Source organism: Rhinoraja longicauda, chromosome 8, assembly GCF_053455715.1.
Source record: "Rhinoraja longicauda isolate Sanriku21f chromosome 8, sRhiLon1.1, whole genome shotgun sequence".
Classification (NCBI taxonomy): Eukaryota; Metazoa; Chordata; class Chondrichthyes; order Rajiformes; family Arhynchobatidae; genus Rhinoraja; species Rhinoraja longicauda.
Genome location: NC_135960.1, coordinates 41,699,711 through 41,712,046, shown reverse-complemented (window position 1 = coordinate 41,712,046; position 12,336 = coordinate 41,699,711). Strand labels below are relative to the sequence as shown.

At 42.7% G+C, this 12,336-nt stretch overlaps 1 protein-coding gene across 1 annotated transcript in view; it reads left to right on the top strand.

Moving 5' to 3' along the window:
- The window catches only part of bmpr2b (bone morphogenetic protein receptor, type II b (serine/threonine kinase)), a 170,665-nt gene that overhangs the window by 117,937 nt on the left and 40,392 nt on the right, over positions 1-12,336 (top strand). The window contains exon 4 of the mRNA XM_078403710.1: positions 8,669-8,779. Coding sequence (XP_078259836.1) covers positions 8,669-8,779 — 111 coding nt within the window. The remainder of the gene's footprint in view (positions 1-8,668; positions 8,780-12,336) is intronic.

Genomic DNA, 12,336 nt, shown 5'->3' with positions numbered 1-12,336 from the left:
CTGGACCTCTGGACTTGCACTGTCCGGATGTCCTCCTCGGTGGCTTCCTCATGGACCCCGGTCACAAACAGGATCCACCCCTCCACTGAGCGTTGAGGGCCTGGCTCGTCGCCGTCTTGCTCCACGGAGTCGTAGTCTTCTCGCAGCCTGGATGCTGGAATAACTCAGCGGGACAGGTAGCATCTCGGGAGAGAAGGAATGGGTGACGTTTCGGGTCGAGACCCTTCCTCAGTTTGAAGAAGGGTCTCGACCTGAAACGTCACCCATCTTCTGGACCTCCATGAGGACTTCACCATGGGCATCAAGAGTGACAAAAGTATTCACAAACTGAAGGAGAAGGCGAAGAAGAAGGGGCGAGGATTTGGCTCCGAGGAAGGCGCTCGATCCAGGCTGCGAGAAGACTTCGATTCCATGGAGTAAGACGGCGATTCAGAGAGTTGTGGATCAGTGTAATTCTCTGCCACAGAAGGCAGTGTAGGCAGTGGATGATCAGCCATGATCATATTGAATGGCGGTGCTAGCTCGAAGGGCTGAATGGCCTACTCCTGCACCTATTTTCTGTTTCTATGAAATCAGTGCATAGTTAATTAGATGTATAAAACACGTTTAGGTGGAAGATCTCCTTCACATTTTGTATGCGAGCCTTTTCCAGGTTGGCAGGTAGTTTAATCATGAGGAACTACAACTTCATAACCGCCAAACCACACTTTCTAGCAATGCTCAATACATAACAACCAAGGGTAATAGCTTTGAATGATTTTATTTCTGCTCCCTAACCAATGGAGTGATTATAATGCATAATATGGCATACTGTACGCTAACCTGGTACACATTTAAACATCAATCAGGGTTGTTCCATCTGATGATATGAAAGCCAAACAAAGTTGCACATGATATGCATTATCATGTTCTTTCATTCACAGCGAGAAAATAATTCCTTTCAAGTAGCTCAGACAGATCTTAAAGATACCCTGAGGCTTGGTTGAGTGGTGTGGGTTGAATCACCTGCAACTCAATACCGACAAGACTAAGGAGTTAGTGGTGGACTTTAGGTGAGGAATACCCCTGCCTCCATCAAGGGTGTGGATGTGCAGTTTACCAAGGAGTACAAGTACCTTGGAGTATACCTGGACAGTAAACAGGACTGGTCCAGGAACGCTGAGGCACTGTATAAGAAGGAACAAAGCCGTCTGTACTTTCTGAGGAGGCTCTGCTCTTTCACCGTTTGCAGAAAGATGCTACAGGTGTTCTATCAATCAGTGGTGCCCAGTGCCATCTTCTATGCTGTTGTGTGTTGGGGTAGCAGGGCGAAGACCGTGGATGCCAACAGAATCAACAAGCTCATCAGGAAGGCTGGCTCCATCCTGGGAGTGGAGTTGGATTCACTGAAGGTGGTCTTAAAAGGGAGGATGTTCCTCAAACTGCGGAGAATCTTGGACAATATAGCTCACCCCTTCCATGACACTGGTCAACCTGAGGAGCACCTTCAGCAGCAGACTGGTTCCACTAAGATGCAGCACACAAAGCCACAGGACATCCTTTTTCCCTAAGGCTATCAAACTGTATAACTCCCCTGACTGTAGACTGACTCCCTTCTGCACCCCACCTCCGCAATCTTTGCACATTAATCCTGGACTTTCCACTCGTCACTTTAATTTCATGTTTCATGTAACTTGTTATGTTGTATGACTGTTGGCCGACCAATTTCCCTCCTGGGACAAATAAAGTTCTATCGTATCATATCGTAAGCTGTGGGAGGAGGCCTTCTTGTGCTCCCATACCTACCTTCAGGCCCAGTTCTCTGACACAGATTCCTCACTCTTGCCCTTCATTGATCTCCCACATGCCTCCTGATTTCATATCCTACTCCCCACCCAACACCACCCTCAACCCTTCCTCTGAGATCCCTTCCCATTGTTACCTCATTCATGCGAGCCCTTACTCCCATCACCCTTTTCTGACCCTATGCTTTACAGCAGCTCCAACTGCTGCCAGTTCCTCACCCTCACCACTGAACCCCTTCTCTCTGATGCTGAGTGGTCTGTCCTCAGCATAGGTCTTGCCATTGTACGCTGTGCATGCAGCCCAACAAATTCAGTTTCTGCCAAGATGTTGGGCTCTTCTTCTGTCATCTTTGCCTCCTTGCCTGTTCTTTTGGCAAAGTGTTCTCACCACCCTGTGTAGGAAGGAACTGCAATTGCTGGTTTACAACGAAGATAGTCACAAAATGCTGGGGTAACTCAGCGGGACAGGCAGCATCTCTGGAGGGAAGGAATGGGTGACGTTTTGGATCGAGACCCTTCAGACTGCTTCACCACCCTACTGACGACTCCTTGACTCTCATGTCTCCAACACTCCATAAGACTAAGATATAGGAGCAGAATTAGGCTATTCTTTCCATTGATTCCACTCTGCCATTCAATCGTAACTGATCTATTTTTCCCTCTCAACCCCATTCTCCTGCCTTCACCCCATAACTTTTGATGCCCTTCCTAATCAAGACCCTAAATATTTCTGTTTTAAAAATACCAATTGTCTTAGACACCAGTCTTAGGCAGCAGTCTGTGGCAATGAATTTCACAGATTCCACCGTCTCATCTCCATTCTAAAGGTACGTCTTTTTATTCTGAGGGTGTGCCCTCTAGTTCTAGACTCTCCCATTATTGGAAATATCCTTTCCATGTCCACTCTATTTAAGCCTTTCATTATCCAATAGGTTTCAACTCTTTTTGAACATTCCTTTCTGTCCTTTTACCTTGTCTTGACCTTTTCATTTCCAGTTGCCAAGATGACATCAGCGGTCTTGACTTCTCTATTCACCTCACCCACTCCACCTCAATGCCTCTGAACACAGTGTTCTGCTCTCTCCACCCCAATCGCAACCTCATCATCAAACCAGACTAGGATAGTGATGTTGTGATTTGGCTTGTAGTAGCCAGACAGAAGCTCTCAGGTACCTTCTCATACCTACCCTTAGACATGACCTCACCAACTAACATCAGGCTACTATATCTGAGGCCATCACAGATCTCATCACCATTGGAGGTACAACTCTTGTCCCCTACTTCTTCTCCATCTCCTTCATTTAGCCTTTTCAGGGACAAAGATTCACATACACCTCCTCCAATCTCACCTACATTTGCTGATCAATATTGCCTCCCCAATGTCAGCGAGATTTCATGGTAGATAGATATCAGTGGGAAAGTAGTTAATTAGAGTTTGGATACTACCTTGTAAAGCACCACAATGACGCAGTGGTGGAGTTGCTGCCTTACAGTGCCAGAGATCCGGGTTCAATCCTGACTACGAGTGGTTGTCTCTACGGAGTTTGTACGTCTCCCCGTGACCTGCGTGGGTTTTTCGTCTGGGACCTTTGGTTTCCTCCCACACTATAAAGACATACAGGTTTGCAGGCTTATTGCCTTGGTATAATTGTAAATTGTCCCTGGTGTGTGTAGGATAGTGTTATTGTACATGGATCGCTGGTTGGCGCGGACACAGTGGGCCAAATGGCCTGTTTCTGCTCTGTATCTCTAAACTAAACTAAACCACCATTGTTGCCTTAGAGATCACATGATTGACCTCTATCAAGTACAGCCATTTTCTTCGCTGTTAGGTTAATTAAATCATCCATGAACCCCTATTGACATCCATGTTGCTAGAAGTCCCAGGTGCCACACTTGATTGTTTACTATGCAGTATGTTAAGGGTAATCACTGCCACCTTACTTTTGATCAAAGATACTAGAGGAGCAAGATTGACCACTCGACTCTAAAAACTCTAGTATGTCATGGCGCCATTTTAGTGGGCAGAAACTTGCAGAAACATTTAAAAACAAAAATTGCAAAAATCTGTGAATTGATAGAGGAGATATATTCTGCATTTTAATGCTGTTCCCCCAAAACACTGATTACACTGCGAGAGGCATAACGAACGGCAGGTTTTGCCTACTAAAATGGTGGATGTTACGCTCCTTTGCGTACTACACTTCAGTATAGGCGATTTCAACGGAGTGGTCCATCTTGTTCTTCAAGTATTTTTGCTTCTGATATTCCATTCTTTTATCCATGTTTGAACTTGAATGGCCTGGTAGAACTTGGTGAGTGCATGTTAGCGAGTGATTTTTAATTTTTTTCCAGCACTTTACTGATGATTAAGAATTGTTTGAATGGAAGGAAATTAGCTTAATTAGAAGATGTGATTTTTGTGGTTCAGAGATGTCTTAGTAATTTTACATGTTTCGGAACATTGGATGAACCCAAGTCCTTGCAAGCTGGAGACTGCAGTTATTATAAAGTTCGCATATGTTTTTGCTTTGATTAAGGGGCATTGCAAACAGCTCTGGAGTTACCAATTATGTTGGAAGAATCAAATTGCTGAGATGCAATTTCATGCTCTGGTTCCATGTGACATGGTTAAATCCGTGCAACAAATTTCATGCAAACTTGGGCTTTATCTTGAATATTTTAATGTATAGTTTGTGTTGGCTCTCAAAATAGTTCAGCATTCGATACACCTGACATCTGATTTAATAATACCAAATGTATTATCAGCACTATAGCTTCATTAGTGCAACCCAACAGTTTGTAAATTCATATACATTTTACCCCAGTCCTGATCCTATGATTTTACCTCTCCCCTACCCCAAAAGTTGCTGATCTCTGCATTTCCTCAAGATAAACCCTAATATGCTTTGGAAACTGCGGATATTTGGCCTTTGTCACCAGCGCTGTATATGCACAATTATACCCGAGGTCGTCTCAGATTAAAAAAATTAACCCTGCCTGTACTCGAGTATTCATTCTTTTCCATAGGCTTCCTGCCCATTTACGCAAGTAGAATCTCAAAATACAGCTGATCAGCTTGAGGCTGAAACTCTAAATAAATGCACTTGATAAACTCAACATTCTGAAATTTATTTGCTTAAACAAATCATCGTCACTTGGATAAAATACAAAGCTGATTGGTCCACCCTGACCTGATTTATCAGAATGCACACCTAACCAAGCTTAACATGTAGTCATTCTCCATTTTTGCTTGGCTTCTGTTGGGTAGGGAAGCCAACGAATTGGACCCGGTTCAACATAGTCAGTGACTTCAGTTGTAGAGTGATTGTTAACTGAGTCAACTGGACTGCAACATGTTTTGTGGCAACAAATGATAACTTGAAAACAAAAATACCCTTATTTAGAAATAATACCAAGTTGTCAAGCTCGTACCGAGATGGATGGATCTGAAAGGCAATGAAGTTTTCTAAATCTCTACTGAATCTATACTGGGAAAACAGCAAAGACATAATAGAGTTCTTTAAAATTATAGGATGTTTTGAGAAAATCAACACACCTGTGGAGAAAAACATCGATGGAGGTCTTCAATTTCAGAAAGACACCAAGAAATGCTATAGGGAATTAGGAAAAAATATCAAACATGCTATCCCCACATATTGATAACTGTCTTTGTTCAAAGAGTGGTAAGAAAGTGAAACTCTGTCACTGGGAGTGGTTGAGGGGAATTGGATAGATGCAGTTAAGATGAGGCTGGATAGTTTACAAGGGAAAAATGGGTTACAGTGATGAATTTAGATGAGGAAAGAAGAGAGGGATTTCAAGTGGACCATAAACTTCACCCTGGATTAGTTGGGCTGAATGATCTATTTCTATGATGCATGTCCTATGTAATCATATGTATGTCCTTGTATATCAGTCACTGAAAGTAAGCATGAAGGTACAGCAGGCAGTGAAGAAAGCTAATGGCATGTTGATCTTTATTGCAAGAGGATTTGAGTTTAGGAGCAAGGAGGTCCTACTGCAGTTGGACTCCAGGTGAGACTGCACCTGGAGTATTGTGTGCAGTTTTGGTCTCCTAATTTGAGGAAGGACATTATTGCTATTGAGGGAGTGCAGCGTAAGTTCACCAGGTTAATTATGGGGATGGCGGGACTGACATATGATGAAAGAATGGGTCGACTGGGCTTGTATTCACTCAAATTTAGAAGGATGAGAGGGGATCTTATAGAAACATATATAATACTTGAAGAATTGAATAGGCTAGATGCAGGAAAATTGTTCCCGATGTTGGGGGAGTCGAGAACCAGGGGTCACAGTTTAAGAATAAGGGGTGGGCCAATTAGGACTGAGATGAGGAAAAACGTTTTCACCCAGAGAGTTGTGAATCTGTGGAATTCTCTGCCACAGAAGGCAGTGGGGGCCAATTCAGGGGATGATTTCAAGAGAGAGTTAGATTTGGCTCAGAGGGCTAAAGGATTCAAGGGATATGGGGAAAAAGCAGGAACTGGGTACTGATTTTGGATGATCAGCCATGATCATATTGCATGGCGGTGCTGGCTCGGAGGGCCATATAGCCTATTCCTGCACCTATTTTTTATGTTTCTATGTCGTTAATTTATTTTACTCCATCGTATACCTTGCCTCCCCTGAATATGTCCTTCTAGGTACATTTCTAGTAACTCATCCCACAGGCCATTTTTCATTCGTGAGTTTTAAAAAAGTATTTTAAATATTCTGAACTGGTTTAATCCAAATATTATTTCCAGCAATGTTATTTGGCAAGATTGGTAAATGACAGCAGGCCTTTGTCCATATACAATTGTGCTCACCCAACAATGGCTTTATGTGTTCTTTAAGCAGGTCATCAAATAGGAAGCATGAATGTAACAGTGGTAGGCTAATTTAAGAAAAGCGGGAATTTTGTCTGTTTCCAGATAGTATTTTTTATACACTGCTCACTGTTTATCTTTCTATATCACACTCTCCTCAGACTTTTGTTGATCATGTTTCTGCTGCTGATTACGCTTTTTTTTTTTTAGCCCGCCGTTCGTTTTCATTTGCACTCAATTTTACACTACTGCGTGTCAATACGGAGGGATGTGTGCCTGTCTGATACGTTGTGTTTGATGCTCTGTACTGCTTCCTATGTCTCCTGGAAACGGAATAATATGACACTAACTATTCTTTGAAAGTATAGGATTTATTTTTCAAAAACTGCTCAATGCCCTCTTCTGTAAATGGAGACCATATGCTTATGCACAGGCAAATTTTGTCATGTTTAGAAATCCATTGTAACCCCATCCCTGTTTTTTCCTCTTATCCTCATTGGATCTTTGCAATACAAACTGCTAGTATTATATTGACCTTTTCATTTTTTACATTCCAGTGTTTCAATCTATACTGAACCTTTAAACGGTCCATTCCCTAAGGATGGGCTCAGCATTTAGCATGCTGACAAGAGCAGCATTATTTCAAGAACTGACCTCTATGTTGTTCTGGTTGCAAGCTACAGCTCTGAGACAATCTCATTTCTCTGAGACAATCTCATTTCTCTGACACCCATTATTAAATATTAGGCCATTGTTGCTCACTCATTGATTGAACTAATCTGGAGATTTTCCTTTCTTTACTTTTCTAACCAGACACAGTGCATTTCCATCTTTTCCCTGCTATCCAAGAAATATAATATACTAGGTGATCAGTTAAATCATTCCTTCTCTCCAGAGAGGCTACCTGTCCCACTGAGTTACTCCAGCTTTTTGAGCCTACCTTCGATCAGCTAAATCATCTTGTTTTTATCCTATGGAATTTATTTCTTCCTATCTTTATTTTTTTCTACTTTGTCATATATTTCTCTTAAGTTTGTGGTATTTTCTGATGTTCTCCGCTGCTTGAACAGTTTAGGACACTCAACTTCCTACCTGCTCTTGTAGCTATTATATTAATGCATCTGCTCTAATTTAGTTTCTTGTCAACGGTGTCTGTTGGGATGCTGATAGTTGAGAACTTACCAATGGTAAAGCCATTGAAGGTCAAGCCCAGGTGGCTAAATTCTCTCTCGTTGGAAATGCTCATTGTATAGCATCTTTGTGCTACCTTTGTGGTGTGAATGTTACATGCTACTTCTCAAGCCCATGTCTGAATGTTGTTGGGTATTGCTGCTTGCAGGTATAAGCTGCTTCATTTGCTGAGGAGCTGTGAATGGAATTGAATATGTACACGCGAGGAGAATTTTGAGACCAGTATGCCTGTAGATATTTAACACTGGTGAACAAAGGTATATCATTTTTGCAAATATATCATAGAGAAAAATCAAGAGTATGTGAAATTTTCTATTAGTGATCGAACAACGAAAAAGCAACTGGTTGTAGTCATAGATAGGGTGTTTCAAAGACTATTTAAGAGCGCTTGGAACTGTTTAATACAAGGAAGAAATACCTTAAAATGGCCTGTTTCTAATGACGTATTAAGTGCAAACTATCATGACACAGTGAGTAGCAATCCAAATAGGTGTGCTGGATCGTTGAAAGTACTATCCTTTAGAAATATTGCTCCCATTGACTGTTTCCAGCAGTTCTAGAGGAATCAAATAATGCAGGGCATTATTCAAAGAAGAGCACGCCGCTGCCTTCAACCGACTGCACCAAATACAAAGTAATATTTTGTTGTTTGATATACGTTGCTCTGAGAAAATGGTTGCTTCTCTGGTGATTTTGCAATGTATTTCATGATTGGAAATGCTTTAGGACATCTGAAGAATTTTAATGCAAATGCATTTCTCTCTTTTTGTTGCTACCTTAAAATCTGTCAGCTTATTGATGCAAATAAATTAATTGGAATGAGTGACAACGCCGATGAGAATATATTTTTCTGTGTTCCAGGTACTTGGAGACGACATTTCAAAGAGGAGCCAATTGTAATTGCCTTGGCATCAGTATCTGTCGTAGCTGTCCTGATCGCAGCTTTCTTCTTTGGTTATAGAATGCTTGCAGGTTAGTGTCTGTAGTAAAATTTCTGTCGATTTCCCCAGGTTCAGCAATGCTTCAAATTTTCATATGCGCACACACACCACAACCCCATACACAAGCCACACCACAGCATTGCACATGGATACCTACATGATAGCACCATACATGCTCCAACAATGCACAGTGTGAAATCCTGCTCGGGTTTGATTTACCAAAATGCAATACCTCACACTTAAATTAAACTCCATTAGCCATTGCCCAGCCCACTTGTCCATCTGATCAAGGCCCAACTGAAATTCTTGATAACCATCTTCACTGCCTACGATTTTAGCATCATCTGCAAACTTACAAATCATGGCCTTGTACATTCTCATCCAATCGTTGATATCGATGACAAACAACAATGGGCTCAACACCGATCCCTGTGGCACACTGCTAGTCACAGGCCTCCAGTCTGAAAAACAACCTACCACCACCACTCTCTGCTTCCTATCATGAAACTAATTCTGTACCCAATTAGCTAGCTCTCCCTGGATCCCATTTGATCTAACCTTCCAGAGCAATCTATCATGCTGATCCTTAGCAAGCGCCTTGTGAAGTACATGTCGACTACATCTGCGGCCCTGCGTCGTCAACCTTCTTGGTTACTTCTTTTAAAAAATTCAATCAAATTTATGAATCACAATTTCCCACATACAAAACCATGCTGATCATCCCTAATCAACCGCTGAGTCTTCAAATCCACATAAATCTTGTATCTCAGAATACTATCCAGTAACTTTCCTATCACAGATGTTAAGTTTAATAGTCCAGTGTTCTCAGGTTTTTCTTTGCAGTCCTTCTTAAATAGAGGCACAACTGAAGTCACCCTCCAATTTTCCAGTACCTCGCCATGTCTAAGGATGATTCATGTATCTCAGTGAGGACCTCAGCAATCTCTTGTGTAGCTTTCCACTGTGTCCTCAGGCTCGGGAGATTTATCTACCTTCATTCCTCTTAGGATGTCCAGCACCTACTCAACTGTAATAGGGACCGCCCTCAAGACATTTTCGTTAACTGTCCCAAGTTTCCTAGTCTTCATGTCTTTCACTAGGGTGAAACGTATAAGATTATTAAGGGGTTGGACACGTTAGAGGCAGGAAACATGTTCCCAATGTTGGGGGAGTCCAGAACAAGGGGCCACAGTTTAAGAATAAGGGGTAAGCCATTTAGAACAGAGATGAGAAAAAACTTTTTCAGTCAGAGAGTTGTGAATCTGTGGAATTCTCTGCCTCAGAAGGCAGTGGAGACCAATTCTCTGAATGCATTCAAGAGAGAGCTAGATAGAGCTCTTAAGGATAGCGGAGTCAGGGGGTATGGGGAGAAGGCAGGAACGGGGTACTGATTGAGAATGATCAGCCATGATCACATTGAATGGCGGTGCTGGCTCGAAGGGCCGAATGGCCTACTCCTGCACCTATTGTCTATTATCTATAAAAAGAGGAGAAATAATCACCAATGAGCTTGTCAAACTAATCCGGCTCCACACGTAGGTTTCTGATGGGACCTATTCTCCCTCTAGTTACACTTTTGCCGTTAATACACTTACAATATTTCTTAAGATTCTCCTTAATCTTATCTGCCAGAGCTTACTCATGCTGCCTTTTAGCGCTCTTGATTTCCTCCTTAAGCATAGTCCCCTATATTCCTCCAGGGATACACTTTATCCCAACTGCCTATACCTGACTCGTGCCTTTTTTTTGTCAAATTCTCTCGTCATCCAGAGTTCCTTACCTGCTAATGCCCTTCACTCTAGCAGGAACATGCATATCTTGAACTCTCACTATCACTCTTTTAAATGCATGACATTTATTGGACGTCCTTTTGCCCGCATAAAGCTACCCCAATCAACTTTTTCAAGTTCATGTCTAATACCATTGAAGTTGGTATTTAACGTATGGACCTGCCCTGTCCTTATCCATAACTATTTTAAAACCCTTTGCACTATGACAGTCCCAATCTATAGTGGGAAAGTTAAAATCACCTACAATGGACAACTCTATTGATCTTGCAGCTCCCAGTATATTCATTTGACTTCTCAGTGGCTTGTAGTACAATTCCATTAAGGTATCCATCAGAGCTTGACATGTAGCTTCACTGTATATCTGGGGTGCTACGCCATTTGCAAGTAGTAGTTACAAGACCAAAGAAAAGACACAATTTTTAAAAAACCCCGACCTTTCCTTTACTTGCCCTCTGCTCAGCCTCCTGGCCAAAGGCTCACAAGACCAAGGTCTCAGCACTTACTCTCAACAAAGCACATATATACTGCATTGAGTCACATGCCAATTATAACACCACACTTTACACAGTACTACTTACAAATGGTGTAGCACCCCAGATATACACACACCTCACAGCATTGCATACAATCATGCACATGCACCCTCTAAAGTACACACGCAAGGAGGCGGACACATCACATAACCTGATGACCGTACCACTACATATACACAGCATCATGAAAACACCAACACTATTGGACAGACACCCGACAGGATAGTAGGTGCAAGAGTACCACTACTCCCATTTACACAGGCTGTCAAGTCAAGTCAAGTCTACTTTATTTGTCACATACACATACAAGATGTGCAGTGAAATGAAAGTAGCAATGCCTGCGGATTGTGCTAAAACTACAAAACAGAATAGATTTTTTTTTTTAAAAAGACACAACACAAAAAAAAATTAATACAGTGAATTAGTTCCTGGTGATATAAGAGTCAACAGTCCTGATGGCCTGTGGTAAGAAACTCAGTCTCATCCTCTCTGTTTTCACAGCGTGACAGCGGAGGCGTTTGCCTGACTGTAGCAGCTGGAACAGTCTGTTGCTGGGGTGGTAAGGGTCCCCCATAATGTTGCTGGCTCCATAATCTGCATCTCCTGATGTATAGGTCCTGCAGGGGAGCGAATGTAGTTCCCATAGTGCATTCAGCCGAACGCACTACTCTCCGCAGAGCCTCCTGTCCTGGGCAGAGCTGTTCCCAAACCAGATTGAGATGTTGCCGGACAAGATGCTTTCGACAGCCCCAGAGTAGAAGCACTGAAGGATCCTCAGAGAGACTCTGAATTTTCTCAGCTGTCTGAGGTGGTAAAGGCGCTGCCTTGCCTTACTCACCAGTGCGGCAATGTGTGTTGTCCATGTCAGATCCTCTGTGATGTGGACTCCCAGGTATTTAAAGCTGCTCACCCTATCCACAGTAATCTCATTTATCTCCAGTGGCGCGTATGTCCTGGGATGTTGAGCCCTTCTAAAGTCCACAATCAGCTCCTTAGTTTTTGTGACATTCAAGAGGAGGCTAGTATCCTGACACCAGAGTGCCAGATCAGCCACCTCCTCCCGGTAGGCCTTCTCATTGCTATCGGAGATCAGGACCACCACCACAGTGTCATCAGCAAACTTGATGATGGAGTTGGACCTGAACCTGGCCACAAAGTCATGTGTGTACAGGAGTACAGTAGGGGGCTAAGGACGCAACCCTGGGGGGATCCTGTGTTTAGGGTGAGGGGGTTAGATGTATGTCTCCCCATCTTAACCACGGGGC